This window comes from Diadema antillarum, unplaced genomic scaffold, assembly GCF_040938485.1.
Source record: "Diadema antillarum isolate AM-2024a unplaced genomic scaffold, OU_Dant_1.0 scf00000093, whole genome shotgun sequence".
NCBI classification, from domain to species: Eukaryota; Metazoa; Echinodermata; class Echinoidea; order Diadematoida; family Diadematidae; genus Diadema; species Diadema antillarum.
The window spans coordinates 1,528,316-1,550,865 of record NW_027270982.1 but is presented as its reverse complement, the minus strand read 5'-3'; the positions used below and the strand labels follow the sequence as shown (position 1 = coordinate 1,550,865).

Sequence of the window (22,550 nt, the reverse complement as noted above, 5' to 3'; positions counted from 1 at the left end):
GTGAGGGAGAGACAGACAAAACCTCTAAATTATAAGGAGTCTTTGCAAATATTCTCTCAAAGGTAAAGTGATAAAGGGCGGGGGGGGGGGTGGAGGGAGACCAAATTGAGGCCAATTTTCACATTTTCATCTTCTTCTTGAAAACACATGGTCAGATTTTTTTTTTTTGTGTGTGTGCCAAATTTGGCAGGGATTTGAATTTCAGGATGACAGCCTATCGAATTGATCAATCATTTCAGAAGAAGATATATCATCAGCATGTCGGACACCATAAGTATGCTTGTCTTTTCTTATGATTGAAGCATACAGAAGGAATTCAATGGACGAAGCCAAGGACTGGAACGCACTTAGCGAAGATGACCTCTTCAAGGTAATTTCAAATCATTTAATATAATCATGGAACTCTGAGATATGATAATATACATCAAAGAGAGATCTTGAATAACCACAATAAGGGCAAGTGATTAAACTAAATATTTTCGATTCGGTACTTTGAGTGATGCACAATATTACTATTCCATACTAAAAAAAAAAACCTTTTTTTTTCAATGGATAGGAGAAATATGACCGAGGGCATCCATGCTGTAGAGTTTATCTTTTTTCTTTAAACTGTTATTGTACAGGTATGATTCGCATGTAGATATGTATACATTTTTTAATGTATGTAAATTCACAACAGTAGTTTTGACGAATTTTTGTCCATAGGGCTTTGTCAAGTCAATGGGAGATTTTATTTTGAAGCAGATATAAATCGAAATAAAGGATGCCTCGTCAGTGGTATACATAGTGCGTCCATAATAAAATACGCACATACACAATACTTTCTTGGACTCCGAGCAGGAAACCTATTGCTGCTGTATATATATATATATATATATATATATATATATATATATATATATATATATATACTAATCTTCATCCCCGACGACCAGCTGCGTTAACGAATTTGTCTCATGTCCCTTGTCACGCCTACCCATCGAATTTACATTGGAAGACTCGTCATGCAGGGAGGCAATAATAGACAACCACTTTTTCTGTTCTCAGTCCATGTTCTTATTTTAATTTTGCTTTGTTCATCGCAGCTTTGGCAAGATAAATTTCGACGGAACCTCCGGTATCGAGTTAATATCGATAACATTCCTTCGGGCCGAGATCTGCGGGCGAGTACATCAAGGAAGTTTCTCAAACAAATTGGAATGGACGTGAGTGCAATCTAGCGAAGGTGTGTGTGTTGAGCAAGACCTTCAATCGGACAAAACCTACAATTTACACATCTTCCAAAATGTCTCATGCCCGGTTTCCGAAATAAGAGATAACGCTTCCAGTGCATATCTATTCTATGACAAAGTAACAACGAATATTATTTGCCCGCGGTACACCGTACAGCAAGCAAAATTTGTGTGGAATCATTAATAAAAATCCTGAAGGATGTATTAAGCGAATATGAGGCGATGTGTGAATTTGCATTTGACTGAACGAATCAACCATTCTAGCTTGCGCCTACAGATTTCAAATGGGCTGGTTTGCAGAAAGCGCCGAATGTCATACAATCATTTCAATGCTGATACCATAGAACATTATCATATCAAGAGGCGTTTTGGCTTTGGAATGTTGAGAGCTGAAAAGATTTTCGAGAGGATTTGTGTCTTGTTGAGTTGTTTATATATACATGTATACATATTATATATTTTTTGTTTTTTTTATTTTTCATTTTTTACCCTGGGCCGAAGTACATGCAAGCCCGTTTGTGTAAACTCAAAGCGCATGAGCATGCGCAGTCTTCCCCATCATGATATATTCTCGTATAAAATTCACGGCTGACTCTAGTCTTTGGGCTAGCTGTCCCCCAAAGTGAATACTTTGTAATGCAGTGCAATGCTTTGTGTGATGGACAGTAGGAGGAAATTAGGGGAGCATACCGAGCTTTATACAGTGGCGTATCTAGGGAAAACGGCGCCCGGGGCAAGCGCGAAAATTGCGCCCCTAATTCCTGAAAAAGTGTTCAACCCCAACCCCATTCCGGTAGGGACTTTAAAAAAAGTCCACGTGATATGCTTTTTCAAGCACTTAAAAGGGCTCCTTTTGAGGGTGATTTAAATGTAATAAATTTTTATAAATTTTGGCGAGCGAGCCGAAAATTTTTGTATTGCAGCTTACAAAACATGGAACTCTTGTAATTTTTTGCTCATGAAATCTTACAATTCTTATCAAGATATAGTAACGGCCTTATAGATAACGATTTATACCAACAAACTGAGAACTTGAAAAACTACTTTAACCCTATAAAGCCCAAGGGGGGGGGGGGCACATTGTGCCCCCTATCATATTTTCGTTTGCCACTCCCACACCCTTTACTCGATTTCAACCAAATTCGGTGAATTTTCCTAGAATCTTATTGCAAACATTTAGATATATAATTTAGCTATGTCCGATATTGCTGGTTGCCATGGCAAACCGTAAAGTGACAACCATGTTCGTCAGATTTTGCATGATTTTCTGTTCCAATTTCAGTTAACAGTATAATAATGGATGAAATGGGGGTTTTCTTGGCTGTAATTTGCTGAAGGACCAAAATGTGAAGTAATAATGGTTGTGAATTACCCTGAAATGCTCTTCTTATTATTTCCTTTATTTTTATATGACATAGGCATGAAACAATAGATATAATAGAAATAATTGAAAATACAGCATTTTTATTTTGGGTTATTTTCACACAAGCTTTGCCTGTAATATCATTTGTTTATCATATTATCAATCTGTAAACTCAAAATTTCAATATTTTGGAAATATGAAATGTGATACCAATATATGTACCCATTCCAAGCAATACATCATAGGTTTCATATATTTCTTTACATTGTAATGAATAGCGCCCCCACATGTTGACCTTGAGGAATTTCAACCATTACAAATAGTGAAGGTTGACTTGCTTTTCCTTTATGGTAAATATGAAAATGATTGATATGAAATAGAAACATATATACTGGGGATAAAGAAATAAAAAGAAAAAACATGATTTTAGCATATTTCCTATGTACGTCTTTATATTTTGGTAAATAGCGCCCTCAGTGGATGACCTCGAGAAATTTCAAATGTTGGGTCATGTAGAGTATGAGCTGCTCTCCCCATGTGCCAAATATGACGGTCATACATCATATAATAAAGAAGTTATATAGGGGGGCACAATGTGCCCCCCCCCCCTTTCGCCTGGAAAGGGTCAAAATAGCTTGGGCTTTATAGGGTTAGATTAGTACGTGCGAGTGAGCCGAAATTTGTATATTTCTGCGTCATCATCACGTTTTGTTCTCACTCTTTTTAAATAAATTTTGGCGAGCGAGCGCAGCGAGCTAGCCGAAAATTTTTGTATTGCAGCTTACAAAACATGGAATTCTTGTCATTTTTTGCTTGTTAAATCTTACAATTCTAATCAAGTTATAGTGACGGCCTTATAGATAACGATTTATAGCAACAAACTGAAGACTTGAAAAAACACACTCTGAGTTAGTACGCGCGAGTGAGCCGAAATTTGTATGTTTCCGCGTCATCATCACGTTTTGTTCTTATCTTTTTTATATATAAATTTTGGCGAGCGAGCGCAGGCGATCTAGCTGAAAATTTTTGTATTGCAGCTTACGAAACATGTAATTCTTGTCATTTTTGCTTATTAAACCTTGCAATTCTAATCAAGATGTACACCTGTAGTGACGGCCTTATAGATGACGATTTATACTAACAAACTGAGGACTTGAAAAAATACTCTAAATTGGTACGCGCGATCAATAAGCCGAAATTTGTATATTTCCGCGTCATCATCACGTTTTGTTCTTAATTTGTTTGATTTGTTTTTCTGCTCCTCCCCCCAGCCGGTCCGGGAGAGTTTTTTTTTTTCTTCTTCTTCTTCTTCGTTTTTTTTTTGTGTGGTTTTTTTTTCGGGTTTTTGCGCCCCCGAGGAGTGGCGTCCGGGGCACGTGCCTTCTTGCCCCCCGCCCTAGATACGCCACTGGCTTTATAGTAACATGCCCGATTGACGATATACTAGTCATTGTGTTTTCTGAAGCGTGCATGAGTTGTGAGTAGGTCTAAAAACGTGTTTTATAGAACTCATGCTTGTGCGCTTGACGCCGTTGTCGTTATCGATGCGGATATGTAGAAAACAAAACAAAACAACAACAACAACAACAACAACAACAACAACAACAACAACCAAAACCTAGACGAACATATCGCGAGGCGACCGTACCCTGTCCATGAATAGCTTCGTTGGTTCGCTGTTGGAAAAAAATAACGCCATCTAGCTTGCCTTCCTTCTGTGCTTCAATCAGCGTTGGCACCTGAGCACACCATCTAAGGAGGTAGTAGGCGAGCCTAGTAGAGCCTATCTCCTTGTGCACACCGTGACATGCGGATCCTACATACCTGGAAGACCCTGTGTAATGAACAGGCTGGTGCCTTCCATTTATTTATTATTTTTTCTTTTTTTCTTTTTTTTTTTGGGGGGGGGGGAGGGGGCAATTTTCTTCGATCTTTACGTTATCCTGGTAGCGTAGTTAGTGAGCTTTGTTATGCTTGTTCTTGCAAGGCACTCTGTGAATAAGTCTACATTGACATTCAATCCCCGCCACCTCTTCCACAGATATTTTAAAGAGTTAATCAGAAGCTCGTACATTACTAAGCCTTTTTTCACAGATCACATCACGGATCATCCGTATTGTTTCCGGCTTCACCATGTTGACTCCGTGAAGTTATCTGGCATAATCCTTGATCTTCCGGCATGTCCGTGGACAAAAAAAAGGCTTGCTTGATTAATAAATACATACTCTACCTGCATTTTGGCAGTGTGAGCTCATAAAGTCCATGAAATTTGCTCACATCTTCCCCCATCAGTTCAGTCATTAACCCCTCATACTGCCCATAATAGTGGTCACCTGAGAAGCCAAGCTTCAGTGACCCACACAAATATCTTTTTTTTTCTGTTTGGTCTGCTTTCTTTATACCATGATGTTGCCGCAAAATGAGAGTTTGCAACAAAGAGTTTTACCTTTATGACGTCAACAAGCAGAAGCATTTGTAGGCAACTGTAGATTTTCTGGTGTGCTTGTCATACTTAGCTCTGAAGGCATTTCGCCCGAGAATGATTAAGTATCAAATGAGTGCCTACAAAGCAAAAGTCATCTGTCAACATTTTAGGGATATCTGTGTAAGGATCGTGAAGGGACCCAGTTGCATCCGTGCTCTTCCTTGATGTCCGTGTATAAGCTCCGTATATAATGTTCCCGGTGTAGTTCGCGTTCCTACCGTGTCGGTCCTTGTAGGCACCGTACTTGTCCGTGTAGACACCCAGCTGGGATCGTATTCACTCCGGCATTGAGAGGACATTCGTGATTGTGCACGCTCCGGAACATCACGGATGACGATCCGTGGTCATCCGTGAAGCGATCCGTGAAAGTGTAAAACAGTAAAAGGGGCTTAACCTCCTCCGCAGCTACGCTCTGTTTCTCCGGAATGCCTAGAAAATCCTGATTTTTTTCTTGCGCCACGTAGGTCGAAAGTATTTCTATAATTTCTTCATGTAGGCTGCTGATTCCCTTTCCTCTTAATTTCGCTTCCAAAGCGTTACGTGAATGTTTATTCTTTAGATCTCCTGGAAAACATCCACAAATTATTCTACCCTCATATGGCATTAAATGCTTATCAATTTTAGGTTTGATTTCTGCTAGTTTATAATTCATACTTTGTGAAAGCTTTAGCTCATAGTTTAAGTCTTGTATCATGGCCATACTCAATTTTAAAACAATAATCAGACATGTCATGCGGCAAATCATGATGAATAAGGCCGAACATTACAGATCCAATTACAACATATTATGTCATTCTGTATAAATTATGAAATAAAGGGCCAGTATGCTCTCTAGGTCCTTTGAAGCAGATGACACTCACTGGTTTCTTTTGTAACAAAAATAAAAATGGTAGATAGTAAATTGTATCATTGTTGCTTGCGACAATATCATTATTGTTATTATCGATACTTGAATGAAAAATCAATGTTTTCTATGATATTTCAGCCACTATGTGAATTGCTAAAGCATACTTAAAGCCGATTCACTATGGCTCCATTTCACAGAAAGATCTGGACCAGTTGTCGGTGATTCACGTGACAGGAACAAAGGGCAAAGGTTCCACGTGCTACTTCACAGAGAAAATCCTTCAGACGTGTGGATTTAAAACGGGGATGATATGGTGAGTTGTGACTTGGGAGAAGTAATAAGTTTGTCTGTTTATTTTACACTATGCAAATACAATCTTACTTGTGCTGTTTATCGAGACAGTGACTCTGGTGATCTCTGTAGAAACTTGTTTTAACTTCAGGAATTATAGTTCCCATAGTAGTGTCTTCTTCCCAGAGGTTCTCATCCCAATGGACATCAGTTTATTTGTATAAATACATAAGTATATATATATATAAATGTATGCATATATTTATTCATGCATTATAAATATATATATATATATATATATATATATATATATATATATATATATATAAAGTGTAAAAACAGTCGTATAAACACCGCAGGAGCCAAAAAATTGGACTGACATTTCGGTCAAAGACCTTTATCAAAGTAGATCTGAACATAAAAAATTGATGCAAGAATCTAAGAAGACGCATAAGTTGCCAAGATACGAATGATGATAACAAAAGGCTGGCTGGACGCCATGCATCAAATTGTTTCTTGCATCAAATTGTTTATGTTCAGATCTACTTTGATAAAGGTCTTTGACCGAAACGTCAGTCCAATTTTTTGGCTCCTGCGGTGTTTATACGACTGTTTTTACACTTGATATCTATTTACTACACACCGTCGCAGAACTTTCATATTTTGATATATATATATATATATATATATATATGTACATATATAAATTCATATATGCATTATATGTATGTAAATATGTATGACTGAATTTGAGATACTATACTTTTGTGCGTAAAGCTAATCTATAGAACTGCAGTAATGGTGGGATAATGCATCACTGAGGGTGTGCTTTGACGCCTAGTATGTTTACGTGTGTGCATACACGGAGATTGTATATTTTTCAGACAGGTTGAGTTTTCGTAATACTGTGAATCCCAAATGTCCTAATCACCAAATGTGCTGTTCTGTCCTTGCCAGCTCGCCCCCGATGACCGAGACAAGAGAACGAATACGTTTGGGTGGTAAAGTGGTTCCGCGCCGAATGTTTGCAACCTACGGCCTGGAGCTTTTAGAGATGTTTGAAAAAGTCGAGGAGAATTTCAACGCGGTGGAGATTGACCAGGGCGGCCCAAATGTCTTTAATTATTTGATGATATTGGGACTCTACATATGTCTCAAAGAAAAGGTGAACCGAACCAGGTCTGAAACCAGGATTCCATGAATTCATAGACAAGTGTGTCAAGACCTCGGATCTCTTTCTTGCTGCATTGTGTGTGTGTATGTGTGTGTGTGTGTGTGTGTGTGTGTGTGTGTTTGTGTATGTGTGTGTGTGTGTGCGTGTGTGTGTGGGACCCTTTGCAATGATTAATCAAAAAAATAGTGAATCAATCAAAACCTACAGAAACCCGATCCGATTTGGTTCATTGGTCAAAGAGAAATGAGGATTTTTTTTTTTTTTTTTTTTAGAGCATGTCAGGAATCTCTTCCCTCCAAGTTTTCTATATTGTTTTAAAACATTAATATGCAGTTCGAAGATCAACCATAAGTGCTAAACTTTAAAGAATCAGACCCTTGACATGCTTTCAACCATCAACATATCTCTGTGACCACTTAATCAAATTTAATGGTATTTTCTAGCAAAATAGGGCTAAGATATTATACCTTCAGACCCTAAAATAGCATTCAGACAGTTTCATCATATTGAAAGTTATCAATGCGAAAATTCAATTGTATTTTTTTTTTTGGGGGGGGGGGGGAGACACACTGCATATCATTGAATATCAAACTGGGAAAGACGAGAGAAAGTCGAAAGAAAAAGCAGAGAAGATGGTAGTTTTGTGTCCCTGTCGTTTTAACTCGCCTGATCCAGAGGACCAAGCGAGCTATTGCTTTTTACATTTTCATCTTCTTGTTGAAAACCGCATGACACACTTGGCAGGTATAGCATTTCTAGGAAAATGGGATCTCGACTTGTTCAAATGGGCACCACGCCCCTCCTATCGATCCGGGTCAAAGTCCCTAAATCAAACAATCTTTAAAAATCTTTTTCAGAGAACCAGTAGTAGCAGACCCCGCTTTTAACGTTTTCCCCTGGCGTTTTCCACACGATACCAGGCTATATGATATTCTGCAAGTTGAAAGATTGAACCCAATGCTCACCGCTTTTGCAGATTTTTATTTTTCTCTGCTCTGTAACCAAAAAGAAAAAAAAAAGAAGAAGAAAAGAAAGCCTGAAGCAAAGAAGTTTTCATTGCCATGGAAAAATAAAACCGACTGTCGCCCCTCTCTCCCTGTAAGAAGTTCACGTAAATGGTACAGCAACCACAAATTAAAATGATAATTTATCCAACAGAAAAAAATTAACGAGAATAATCAAGACATACTGATGATGCCCTGTTGTGTTGAGATCTTTTCCTGAGTACGAATCCACTTTGCCAACTGTTCAGCAAGGCCCACGAAGGACACTGCGTCATACTGGCACGTTTCGTTCAAGGGTAACGATTACGACACAAGTATTCATAACATCGCGAAAGCTTTCACAATTTCAATATTTTTTCAGTGCATCGGGAAACATAAACATGTCTATACGATACGTGTCAAACGCACTAATACTATATATGTTTTTTTTTTCTTGTATGCCTTATCGACATGATCGTTGTCGCTTCTCGTCATTTGTCGTTCATTTTTGTCACAATTTTTTTTTTTTTGTCGTGTGTCATCCAGCATTGAAAGTCACTTGTCAATATGTTTGTATTCTAGGTTGATGTCGTCATCTTTGAAGTGTTCATTGGAGGCGAAACTGACTACTCGAATGTTTTCCGGTAAGTACGGTACAGATTTTGAATGGCTTGAACCTTTGTATCTGATTTTAAATTTTCATTGAGTCAGTCTAATAGCACGCAGAGAAAATGGAAAAGAATCCACTGTCACATTCATTTTACTTTTTAGGTATGAATAAATTGAATGAAGTCGTCATCTTAAAAGTGTATGTATCTAAACTACCATGTGAAGCATCTTATTCTCCTTTCTGACAATTTTTACATATCATTGTAGTTCGTTTCAATAAATTTATGAAAATGATTATGCATCTGTAGTGAATTTAACAAAGCACTGAGAAATGTTTGTATGAAGAGCTATAAAAATGCAATTTATCATTATAAGTATTTCCCTAAAAGCGATTCAAGTTTCATATAATATCCAAACATCATCATAGAGTTACCGTAAGATCCAAACATCACGAACTATCGCCTTTTCCGGGTCATTGGTAATTGCAAATGTGTGCGTGATATGATTTATCAGCATGCTGTGTTCTCTCCCATGGCTTTTATCAAAGCGACTATAATGTTCATTTTGACCATCGACGAATGAAAGCCGACTCTTTTACTTCAATTTATGCCGCCACTGACCCTCCACACTCTATTACAAAGGATCCCTACTGTTGTGGGCCTCACAACTCTCGGCATGGACCACCCTGAACATCTTGGAAACACACTGGAGAGTATTGCCTGGCACAAATCGGGCATCGCTAAGGTAAGAATTACTTACCGCTGAAATAACACCATGAAAGTTAATTAACATCACGCTACTGCTGGAATTTCGAACTAACCTTACCTGCAGCAGCTGCAGCAGTTATCCTATTTAAGACAAAATAAAACTGGAGCCCGGAGCAGTCTGCATTTTCGTTGTTCCTGTAGTTTTTCGCCAGCAAATATTAATATATGATATATCGGAGTATTGATATGTTATTTTTTTCACTTTGTTTGGCACTGAAAAGGTCATAAACTCTTGTTTGATGATGTGTTACTAAATGCGCTGAGTAAATACATCTGGTGTAAATAAATCGTAGAGAAGTGTCTTTAAAGATTTCATTCCAAGTGAAAACACTGTTAGAAGAGGGTAAACTCGAAATAAAACTTGGTAGATTAAAGCAATCGATCAAACAAATGTATCACTTGAACAAAATGTTTGCGCATTGGTACATTTCCTAAGAAATTGAAAAATGATGCAGTTTATTCACAAGGAAAACAATCTGATGTTAACAATTTTATTAGCAATATCAGTATTGCCTGTATTCTCCAAAGTGTTATAAGAATTCATTTGTATAAGACTAATAGAGTTATTAGATGAACATAACATACTTGTTAAAATCAATTTATATCTATCAGGAGTCATTCAACAAAAAATATTTCATTTGCATTGGTTTTAGTGCAATTATTTCTGAATTCTGTTTGACGATTATTACTTATAGCTTTTAAAAAAAAATCAGATTTGGTATTTTTTTTGTAAGTTATGTTTACACTGTATATCCTCTCGTCCGTGGTGTTGAAAAATATTATAAATGATGTTATTTTGAATTGAAATGTGGAAAAGTGCAAAAATACAACCAACCAACCAAACAAACAAACAAAAAAAGGAAGAGCAGTATTACAACTAATTGATTTGATACATAAAATGCGCTATGGGCTATTTTCATTGATTTAACTAAAGCATCTATATCATAGCTCATTCTCTTTAACCACAAAGAGTACGCTATTACGATAATGGTCATCTCATTGAAATTACTGACAATTTATATCTAAACAAATCGTCAACAATTAATACGTTATATTGCTGGAGTCTCAGATCTCAAAAAAATAAAGAGCGGAATACCGCATGGTTTATTAAGGGACTCTCTTTTTTCAATATAATATCAATGATTTACCGTATTCAGAACATAATTTAGATAATATATCATTTCAGATGACCCAGGTGTATTTCATAAAAGCCTTTTTTCTCCATATGAAAATTCAACATAATAGCATTTATAGCTGGATGTTAACAAACAGATTAATTTGAATGTTGATAAAATCAATTATATATATTACTTGGAACAAAAACCAAAATTGATAATAATTTGAATTCAATTTACAAAGACAAGGAAATTAAAGAAAATTTAGAGAATTGAATTCTTAGGTATTTTAATAGATGGGAAACTGTCTTGGAATTATCATATCGATCATTGGTTAGCTGCTTTATTCTATGTTATTTTTGCCAACAAAGTTGATATTTTGACTGATTTTTTGTTAACAACCGTTTAATGTTTTTCTGTAACGCTGTAACCGCTATCAACTTGCAGAAAGGCCGACCTTACTTCACCCTCAGCCAGCCGAAAGGACCCCTCAAGGTGATCGCAGAGCGCACGAAAGAAATTGGAGTAAGCATCTTGCTATAGTCCTAGGCAGCCAATTAGCCAGTAAAAGCAAACCATTTCAAAAAAAATATTAAACAAGGTGCAGGTCCAAGAGATTTTAAGTTGCATAGACAGAAAAAAAAAAAGAATCTGACAACATTCCAGCACTTGTCGCATTATTTTTGCAATACATCGATGTTGCTACGAAAATGTTGTCATTCATTGCATATTACTTAATACCTTTTACAATCAACATGTTTATATTGGTTCCACTGTACCAGTGTAATACATGACAGGTACATGAAACACATTGTATTCATCTTGACAGGCGATCCCTTACGTTTGCCCTCCTCTCTCTGCTTACGAGACCGATGGCAAAGCGTTCGAACTTGGTCTTCGTGGTGACTTTCAACCCAACAACGCCACCTTGGCTGTTCAGATGGCGAAGCGCTGGATTGAAGAGAAACATCCTGGTCGCTTTGATTTTACCGGTTTGTTCCACATCCATTTTTTCTGGTGATATTTCTTGGAATGTACATGTATATAGGTTGAGAATAGCTTGATCAGAAACCTAGTAATCCATCTATCAAATGAAATGTGGATAAACGTCTTTCTATGATCAATATCCTTGATGTCCAGTATGGCTTTCTACGGCTTGGTATCACTCAGGCAAATATATTTGAGGTATCTTTAACATAATAATGTCAAAACATAATAAAGTCAAAACATAGTTCTCGTACGCCTAAAAAACTGTCGATTTTCTTCTCAAACGTATGACGGAAATGAAAAATATTTGGCAAAAATTGTCGTCGGAAATACTGATATCTCAGAGCTTACTCAATCATGGTTGCTACATGATATTTCATATCCAATTACATCGATTACAATACATCAGACAACAGGTGTGCCCACTGCGCGGGTATGGCAAGCCGTTTTACTATTTAAAACTATTTCTGCTATCCCAAATACCCATTAGTTTATTACCAAACCCTATTTTTTTTAATTATTATTACATAATCGAATTTGTGATATCACAAATCAATTCAAGATTTCACAAATACACATTCTTGATATCAAGAAGTCAATTTTGTGATATATCACAGATTGGAATTTATGATTTCACTAATTTCAAATTGTGACATCACTATCAAATTTACATCGATTTACAGCAGTCATCTTGTGCAAAAAACGCTTGAAATTCGACATTTGTTTGTGAAGAAATTCCCAGGAGAAATTCAGATGGAATTCGCGCCTTAGTTCAGTGCAGATCGAAATCAACTGAGAATTTGAGTGTTAATTCATCGCACAGGTAATTAGAGCGTTAGTTTTGTGCAGAAATTGAATGTGAATTAGAGAGGCAGTTTTGTACAGAAATACACAAGATATTCGAGCGTTAGTTAAGTGCAGAAACTCACTGTGAATTCGAGCATTCGTTTTGGGCAGTTCAATTTCGATGGAATTTTTGATAATATCTTTGCATGGAATGTAATGATAGTTTAGGAAAATACGAGCGAGACTTTTGGCAACCCCATAATTCATTTAAGGTTATTTAAATTATTTTTAAGACGAATCGATAGAAATCAATTAATGACGTTTTGTCAATTTAAGTGCAACCTATCATTTAGATCCACGAATTTTCAAATTTCTTAATACATGTATAGGTCTTTTTTTTTTTGCATTTTATCATAGCACTAATCGATGATTGGCAAATAATTTCACCTGAGATCCTGCAATTCTTGTCTAATGCAAGAAAGTTGCCTTCACACAAAAGTTGGCAACATATCACGAATTCAGTTAGTAATTATGTTTCCAATTTGCGGCACATGCTGAAAAGCTGCATTTAGCATCGTGTTGTACACGCAGTATATCAAAGGTAAAGATTTCTCCGTCTGTTCTCTTTTGATTTGTTATAAAGACCTTCCGGGGATATCGACTGAGGAAGAAGGTATTCCTGTCGCGAAACCATTTGTGCTGCCCGATGCATTCAGACAAGGTAGGACCACGCCGTCAGTGTTGGCATTAAAATTTTTTCCCAAATTTTTTTAGCCCTCCATGTCGTTTTGTTTCTTCACATTTCTCTCCCACTTTGAACTTGTTGAGAGGACCCAATACAGAATAAATATATCTCTCATTTGCATAATCTTCAATAATTTCTTTCTTCATTAGAGTTAAACCTAGGCACTTTGTTTTTCAAACTTTTGTACAAAGAATTGCTGCTTAATCAGAATCACAACACTTTTTTTTATATAAAAGTGTAAAACGTAACATAGTTCCTGTCTGATGTCTGAAAAACTTTAAAATAATGGACATTTCAAGATTGTGTGTACACACTATGGCAATTTGTGAGGTGATGACATCATGAAGTCACACATGGGCATGCATAATATATTCACATTGTGTGATAATGAACGAAATATCAAAATAATAACATGCTATTTTTTCCCCCGATTGATAAATTTTTTTGCTGTATTTACAAGAATTTACTCTTATTACGACTATGAAAAAAGGTAACTTGTTTTAACTTCACATACATTTTCAAACTGCTTAATTTAATATACACACACACTGCAAAAAGTTACATGATTATTCCCCCAGGGTTGAAGGACTGCTCGTTACCGGGCCGCCACGAAGTGGTGCGTTGGAACCACGTGACTTTCTACTGCGACACAGCGAGCAATGATATGAGCGTGGCATCATGCAAGGAATGGTTCCTCTCAGAGGCGGAAAAGGAAAGGAAGAGGCTTGGCGTACCAGTGACCCGCGTGCTCATGTTCAGCATGAGAGCCAAAGAGAAGACTGCAGGCGTCCTGGCAAAACTTGCAGTAAGATGAAAAGTAGAAACAACTTGGCAATGGGTCTGAGACGGGGAGCTGTGTAGAAGGTCATGTGAAGCAAATTAGGCCGAAAAGGAACTTGACAAATCAGTCATTCTTCACTAGTCATTCTTCTTACAATAATTTGTTGCATAGTCAGAGTCCATTCTTATCTCTGATATAATCGTATTTACTACAGGGGTGAAATAATCATTTACTGAATAAATAGATGAATAAATGCGTGTGCAATGTGTATACAGCAACAACAAAAAAGAGAAAAAATTAACATGTTTCAAGTTTTTCTTTCTCATAGAATATTTTTTGGCTAAAAATTAATGCATCAGGCCCGATACACCATTTAACAATTGTTTAATGATGATTTTCTGTAAGTAATTGGCTATCAACCAGGTATGTCAATAGAAAGGAAAACTTTATGTATGGGTGAACACATTCGTTTTTGTCTTCCAAGGCACAAAAGTATTAAAAAAAGCAAAAATGAACAAGTTATAATTCTTGTGTAATTTTTCTTCCATAAAACATTGTGAATAATAAGAAACATGACTTTATTTCAAAAAAATAAACCTATGAAGTCTATGTCTTTGTACACCCCCCAAATAAAGAGTCCAGGAAAAATGAAGGAAAATGAAGAATCTTCTGTCAAATCCAACTTGAAATGATAATTGAAGAGAAGCAATATATGTATTAGCAAAATAAAATGGAAGGAATATGAATCATTATTTCAAATTAGGAAAATTTTAACAAATATTTGGTTCATGAATTTGTCCTTTGAATTTTACATTTCTACGTTAAAAGAATGACATAAAGAAATCATGTCCATTTCATCACTTTCGTGGCTTTACTCCTATGTCATTTGAATTTAGAGTTGACATAAAATACTTACTTCCCCTTTTAGTTCCCCACTTTGTTTTTTGTTTGATGTTAAACAGAAATACAACATACATCTATTTTTTCCTATTTCATTAATTTCCCTCTTTGTGTTAAATTTGTCATTTGTTATCGTTATGATCTCGAAAGTCATCGGATTTTCTTATGTTTCAAAATTCTTATCTCTCTTTTAAAGAGCCCAAAGTGTAGGCGACTTGCTCTCCGGGGGCCCTGTAATGTATGTAATGTGATTGTAGTCGAGTAGACGGTGACATAGACCATGTACATGACCTGGAAGAGTTGTTAAGTACAGGGTTTGTTGTTGTTGTTGATGATTCAAATTAGCTCATTATGCTAATTACAATATCTAAGACACTTGCATAATTTGAAATTTGAAATTGGTGTTGTCAATGGATTCCTCGTTTATAGAAAAATTTATTAAAATCAGGAATATATTACGTAATAATTATTTTACATATGCTTATTTCGTATAATTATGCTAACGAGGCTAATAAAAAAATTGCCCGGGGTTGCCAAGGTGACAACCAAGCTAAATTTACTCCAGTACCCTTCTAGAAGACAAATCACCAAAACACCTTATACTTAAAACCTTTCCCAGGTCTGAAAAATTTCTACTGGATTATTGTGTGCTTTACAGGATTTTGACTTCGATGCCGCCATCTTCTGCCCGAGTTGGATGATAGCTGGCACGCTGCCTGAAGCTCATCGTAAGTTGTCTGGGAAAACCTGGTTGAAACTCCACTATAACTCAACTCGTCTATTTGAATCTGCATTAATCAAATGGCAGCCTGCAATATCTGCAGGAATGCCCTAAGGATGATACATCTTTCTTTTCAGCAAGACTGGAGACATTAGTTTTTTTTTTCTTACTTCCTCTCTCTTTTTCTAAATAATGTGAGAGAATAATCAGTGACTTTTTATCTTTTTTTTGTAAACGTTTGTGTTAAATCAACCTGTGTATAATTTCACTTATGTTTATTTTTGTATGTTGTTGTGAACCGTACCTCTAATATGGATGCATGTGTTCCTTGTCTTGTGCGGTATGGAAGTGAATTTCATAAATACACCTCTGCAATCATTGTAGTGTGTGTTTAGTCTAGAGAACTAGTTAATATATATGAATGTTATAATTGGCATGGTTGGTGGAGACAGTTAACATCGTTGGACAGCCCACTATTTTACATAACTCTTCTGACACTGATAAAAAGTGTTTGATTGTCCAATTGCAACGAAATTGGAGCAAAATATTATGTTAATAAATGATTATTACTTAATGGAAATTTGTAAGATTAATTTATTAAATCTGCCTATTTTTCAAAGGCAATAACACCCCCACATTCTTTCTTCAGTGAATGCTTCCCGTATTCAAAAATTGCGTTACGCATCCATATTGCCTATGTAGAGATATAGAATCACGTAATGTTCTCTAAAAATGAGCTCCATATTTTCTTCTTTTAAGCTAATTTCTACACAGACGAAGAGCAGTTCAATTATGAAGGAGAAATAAAAAACTCTGAAAAACTGAAGACCTATTTCGAGGAAGCCTTGGATAAACTGGGAAAGAAGAAGCGCCCTCTAGTGAAGGCGGCCTCTTCGATACCGGCCGCCCTTCGATGGGCCGTGGGCACTGTCGACGACCTTCGGGATATGCCCCCATTGCAGGCCTGCGAATCCATTGACGAAGGACGACTCGACGTCGCAAGTCACGTTCAGGTGATGGTGACCGGGAATTTCTACATCGTTGGTCAAATTGTGCACCATGGATCCCGCTTAAATTGAACTTGATGCTTAAAATGAACCAATTGCCGCTATCCTGCAATAGCATGAGAAAACACAAAGTTAATTAGGTTTCTTAACAACTCGTTTTAATCACTTTTTTTTTTTGCCGTAAAAGTCCTTCTATCACAGATGCACTAGTATAAAGATGATAAACTCCATCACCTAATTGGCGCACATTAGCGTCATTTACAACTCAGATTCGTCCGTCACAATCTCTGAATTGTCTTTTTGCGCTCTATTTTCGTCAAATTACAATCAAAATCGTCTCATGTGATTTACGTTGTGATTGATCTTATAATTTTGTTGATTTCTCGATATATTCCTTCGTTTGTCATATTATGGGGTACCCCACTGTATGCCTCCACATGTATACACGCACACACGCACGGCACATTCCCAATCCCTCTCAGAGTAAAAATTGAGAAAAAAAAGTGCAAAGCCAAACAAGTATAGACAGCGACACAATCATGATGATCAGGGTGAATTGTTTTAAGACAGTTATACATATTATGGATGTGTAGAAAACTGTAGCCTTTTTAAACTGAAACTGTCAACAACGGATTGGCCTACATGAAACAAGTACGTGTATATTGTTTACATTTTGATCTTCGACAATTATCAAAAAGGTGAGTATTCGGTGGTTCAAGAGTTGGTTACCCCTCCTCATAATGATAATTCCATATATGTATGGATTTTGCAAACAAACTCGTCATATATATATAATATACCTTTTAAATGCGAAATTGTATGAACGAAAGACGAAAGTGATCCTTACATTCCCTCAGAGACGAGGGCGAATATCAGTGACAAGAAACGACTCTGAAACCTCAGATCTAAATTATAGACATTAAGATTCTCTTTTTCGGTCATGTCGGTGAAATTCTTATAACTTGCAAAGATATATCAGTGTTACCTTTAGATTAGTTTTAGATACCCCACAGTGGCGGGTTGCTGGGTTTTGTTGTTGTTGTTGTGGTTGTTGTTGTTGAGAAATGTTTCATTGTACGAATCATAAGGGTTTTTTCTTTAAGTCTTCTAACGCCAACAAAGTCGATTTTTCGACATTCATCAATTATTCAGGGCGAAGATACACGTATACAGTCTGAATGACACAATGATATCAATTACTGCAGGGAAAAGATAATTGCGTGAGAATGGTTATACAAAACTCGTCAAGGGTTCGGTTGGGTTCAACATCAAGGGGAGGGTGCAAACTTAACAGCGATAACTAAGTAACGATTAGGTGACTGAATATATTGGCCAATCGGAATCGAGGATTCCTCAAATGAGGTATATAATGCATGATAGAGCACGCACTATCTATACAATATCAACTTGTAACTGTGCGTATTTATGTTCTAGGATTTGCAAGCTTGTGTTGTTCTATGATGATTAAGATTAAGTTTTAGTACCTGTAGACGGAGAAGCCAAGAAATACATTAGTATTACCCCTGGCTTTAAGAATGTTGGACTAAGCATTATGGTCTCCAGGTAAACCTACTTGTTGTATGGACCTCCTCTAACTGTTGATAAGTGAAAGGAAATAATGTACTGTTTCAAGAGGATTACTTCCTGTAAAATGTCATTAGAAGAAAAAGAATTATCTTGTACCATTTTCAAGTTTGTATCATAATGTTCATGAAAATAAATCGGGTCTTTGGAATGAGCAGTGAGTTCGTTGTATTGCAATAGTAGCCTTACATCGTAATTTACGTGCAAACTTCACTGTCCACATCAGTGTGTGGTTGTAGTTGTGATGTCTTTGCTTTATAGATAGTCTATAAAAATACTCGTCAGTATAGAGTGTAAGAAAATAACAGAACCGCTCTGTCCTCGGGTGTCTTTTTCTCACACAAGTCAGGGTACTCTCCCCCTTTGAACCGCGAATAACGGTTGGATTTTTTTGGGGGGGGGGGGAACCACATGAATTCACAGGAAATCTAAGGTATCGTTTCCCTCTTTATCATAAAGTAGTTTCCCGTTTTATCATTTTGAAGAAAGGTCTGACTTGTACCTTCCTGTACAGGACGAATGTTAATTTTTGCTGCGACTTCTCAAACAAACGAACAAACAAAGAAACAAACAAACAAACAAACAAACAAACGCGGGGGAGGCAAAAACAAAGGAGTCGGGGAAGGGGGTTGCTATTAAACCGACTCCCCCTCTCTTTCCATAGATCCGCCTCTTTTGTACACTTTACCAGAAAGGTATATTACAATCATCTGGGCTGCAAAAAAAAAAAAAAAAAAAAAAAAAAAAGGACACACGAACCTCAATGACATCCACAAGGAATCAAGAGAATACCAATTAACTTCAATCCTAATATGTCAAAATATTTCCCAGGGACACAGGTGGAAAGATCCATCTCTCTGTGTAGATACCAATACATGTATATCCAATATACCAAAACTAGGCTGCAGTTATGAGTGCTCGTGACAACAGGTGTTTGCTGATGATATTGATTGGCAGTTTCAAAAGCTTGTTCATCGCCGTGCTACTGGGCATTATTTCCTGAGAGAGTTGATTCCTGCCTGCTATAAAAAACAAAAGTGGAAGTCGAATTTTTATGATGACTCAAAATATGACGACTTGTGAATGTTGTTTCCACCACGATTGGCGGTCTTTGCATTGTTCGGTAGTAAGAATTATTAACAAAAAATTGTCTATGACAGAATTTCTTGTTCCTCCGTCTATGTTCCAAGAATTTCATCTGGCAGTGAGAAAATGGATATTTTGATACAATATTATGCTCTTGCATAGTCCAATGCGAGTTGATGTAAAGATTTCATACTGCAACGGCTGGTAATTTGTCTGTAAGAAATGAGTAGTTTTCCGTCATGTTATCCCGCATGTCTCTGTCAAGCGCTTATAAAATGTGTTTGCACTGTGAGTAGGCAATGTATTGTGCTGCGTGATGTGGGGTGAATGCAAAGAGATTTTTCTCCTCCCCACCACTAGAGGGCGGACTCTACAATGGAGTCAGTGATTTCCAAAGAGATTTTTCTCCTCCCCACCACTAGAGGGCGGACTCTACAATGGAGTGAGTGATTTCATGGGGGCCGCCACACAGAACTAGTTCTGTGGGGCCGCCATTGTTCCACTTAAAAATGGCGGACTTTGCCTTGAAAGTTGAAAGTTGAAAGTTGAAAGTTTATTTACTCACAACCCAAACTCTGGGTATCGGAGTCCAATGAAAAACATATAGCACATTATAATATCAATAAATAATAATTGCAAATAACTCTGAAAAGTGTACAAAACAACTATAACAAACAAAATAAGAATGAAATGCGATTGATGAAAAGAAAAAAAAATGTACAGAAATATACAATATATACACGATATATAGTGAAAAAAAAAACAAAGAAAGGGAAATATGACGAGAGAGAGAGAGAGAGGAGAGAGAAAGAAGGGATATATGGAGGTGAAGAGGGAGAGTGAGAAGGACACAAGACTGGTGAATTAACAAAGGATATACGAGTGACTTTTGGTTCAGGAAAAAAAGAAAAAAAAGAAACAGAAAAAAAGAAAACACACAAAGACATATGGAAATGAATTCATACGCTAAGTGAACAAGAAGGAAGGAAATATGGACGAGAAGAAGAAGAAGTAGAGAGGGGAAGAAAAAAGGAGGAGAGAATGAAAAGACAAATAAGTTACAAATCAATTCTAAAGAAGGCACAGCCTGTAAAAAAGGCATGTAGTATTTGCAAAAAGGATAAAAAATACTAATAATCTAAACATGTGTCATTATATGATTACAAAACTTGGATAAATTGGAAAGGACTGTTTTCTTTTGACAATTAAATAATTGATCCATCTTCATAGTGTTGGGGTATTTCCAGTAATATTTTTTTAAAGTATTTCTTTCGTTGTTCATTAAAGAGAAAGAAACAACTACAAAAATACTGAAATAATCCCCACTGAGTGTCTTTGATTTCATCATACACTTTGCGATCCACACTGCGATATGTATTCCTCGCAAAAATTAATAAAACGAAATGACTTGTGTATCGTTGTACTCGTTTGCAGGATGGAAATAACTGGAAATTGATTGAATTGATGAAATACAATAATTGAATCCATACGCATTAACTATATTTAACTCAATTCATTTTTTTTTCAGGCAAGTATTGTTTCGTTGTTATTTTCCGAATAGTGTAATAAGCATTATTCAAAAACTCACTGAAGGTATAGTACCTTACACCACTACAAAATACGTCATTTTAAGTTAGGTTATGGCACGCATCTGGTGACGCCATTTACGGATACAAATGGATGCGCCGTAATAATATGCAGTTTAGGGTGTATGGATGCGTGTGTTTGGACGCGGTGTTTGAACGCGGACTGATTATTGTCTAAGACTGACCCCTTTGGGTCATGAGTTTAGACATGGTTGAACAACAGTTGGCCGGAAACACTAGAGAATCAAAAGCGCGATGGTCTTGTGGCCAGGAGGTCTTGAGGATAATAGGTTAATGACCGCATTATTACAATCAGCGCGTGGGGCTACACTATCCTCCAGTGCACTCACGTGTTTTTTTAACAGGAATGTTTGGAATTTCCATTTGCTCAAATTAGGAAATTATAAATAATATTTGTATCTTTAATTTGTCTCATGAACTCTTAAATCACTCAATGATAGAATGAAATAAACATATTCTGTTCATTTATTCACATAGTGCACTCACTCCCCATGTCATTTGAAGTTTGAGTCGACAGAAAATTCTTATTTTCCCCATTTAGTTTCTTGCTTTGATTTTGTTTCAGGTTATAAAGAGACAAAGAGTAAGAAAACTTATCTTTGCTATTTCATTCATGTCCCTTATTGTGTTAAAGGGGTTAATGGTGAAGATGAGAATTGGGCTTTTACCTTTTTGCCAGATACCAAGAAAGCACTTATGAAATAGTACAGAGCATACCGTTTTAAGAGGAATTCAAAGTTTTTATGATAAAAATCGGGTTTGGAATGACTGTAACATCCAAAAGCAAAGTAAAACAAAGCGATCGTAATAAAGTGTAGGTCCCACACTTCCTTAGAATCGCTCTTTTTTGGATATCTCAGCCATTTCAAATCCAATTTTCATTAAATAAAAATTGAATTCCTCATAGAATTACATGTTCTTTCATATTTCATAAGAGGTTTCTCATTATTTCACACACAAAAAAAAAAAATGTTAGAAACCTGAAATTAGGTCTCAATCAAAACTGTACGATCCTTTTAAACTGTCTTTTGTTATCATTGTTATAACGAAGGGCATTTGCAAATAAAAGAGAAAATGTCAATTTTTGCAATTTTTACTTTTGTGCCTTGGAGGACAGAGACGAATGTGTTCACTCATGTGTGAAATGAACTCAGCCGAGAATATCGAATCCTGGTCCTTCGGAATGTAACGCCAACATCCGGTCACGGAGACTTCATAGCAGTTCGGAGAAACCCACGCTTGATTACCCAAAATGAAGAAGCCTAGAAGACGTATGTATCAATGAACTCTCTGTATGTTTACATATTAATATAAACACTCCAAAAAATGAAATGGTATAAATCAACATTAGAGAGTTTGCCACTCCTTCAGGCTTTTAATAATGTTACATCTAACGCCCAAAATGTTAGAGTTACCATATCTGACATTGTAGTTCAATACGTTAAGTTTTATATTTAACAACTCAACTTTAAAAAACATG

General features: G+C 36.4%; 1 protein-coding gene across 1 annotated transcript; it reads left to right on the top strand.

Annotated features, from left to right (window-relative positions):
• The first annotated feature begins 319 nt into the window (after positions 1–319).
• Positions 320–16,865, top strand: LOC139718360 (folylpolyglutamate synthase, mitochondrial-like). Its single transcript, XM_071629833.1, has 12 exons — positions 320–370; positions 1,086–1,205; positions 6,125–6,240; positions 7,176–7,383; positions 8,958–9,019; positions 9,626–9,728; positions 11,314–11,391; positions 11,696–11,858; positions 13,283–13,360; positions 13,963–14,189; positions 15,724–15,793; positions 16,546–16,865. The coding sequence occupies exons 1-12, from the start codon at positions 320–322 to the stop codon at positions 16,863–16,865; spliced, it is 1,596 nt and encodes a 531-aa protein (XP_071485934.1).
• The last annotated feature ends 5,685 nt before the right edge of the window (positions 16,866–22,550 follow it).

Excerpts from the sequence above, each read along its gene's own strand:
- LOC139718360 (XM_071629833.1), top strand. The coding sequence starts at position 320 with ATGGACGAAGCCAAGGACTGGAACGCACTTAGCGAAGATGACCTCTTC. Across the intron at positions 9,729-11,313 it reads ACAAATCGGGCATCGCTAAG|AAAGGCCGACCTTACTTCAC; the intron begins GTAAGAATTACT and ends ATCAACTTGCAG. Across the intron at positions 11,859-13,282 it reads TGGTCGCTTTGATTTTACCG|ACCTTCCGGGGATATCGACT; the intron begins GTTTGTTCCACA and ends TTTGTTATAAAG.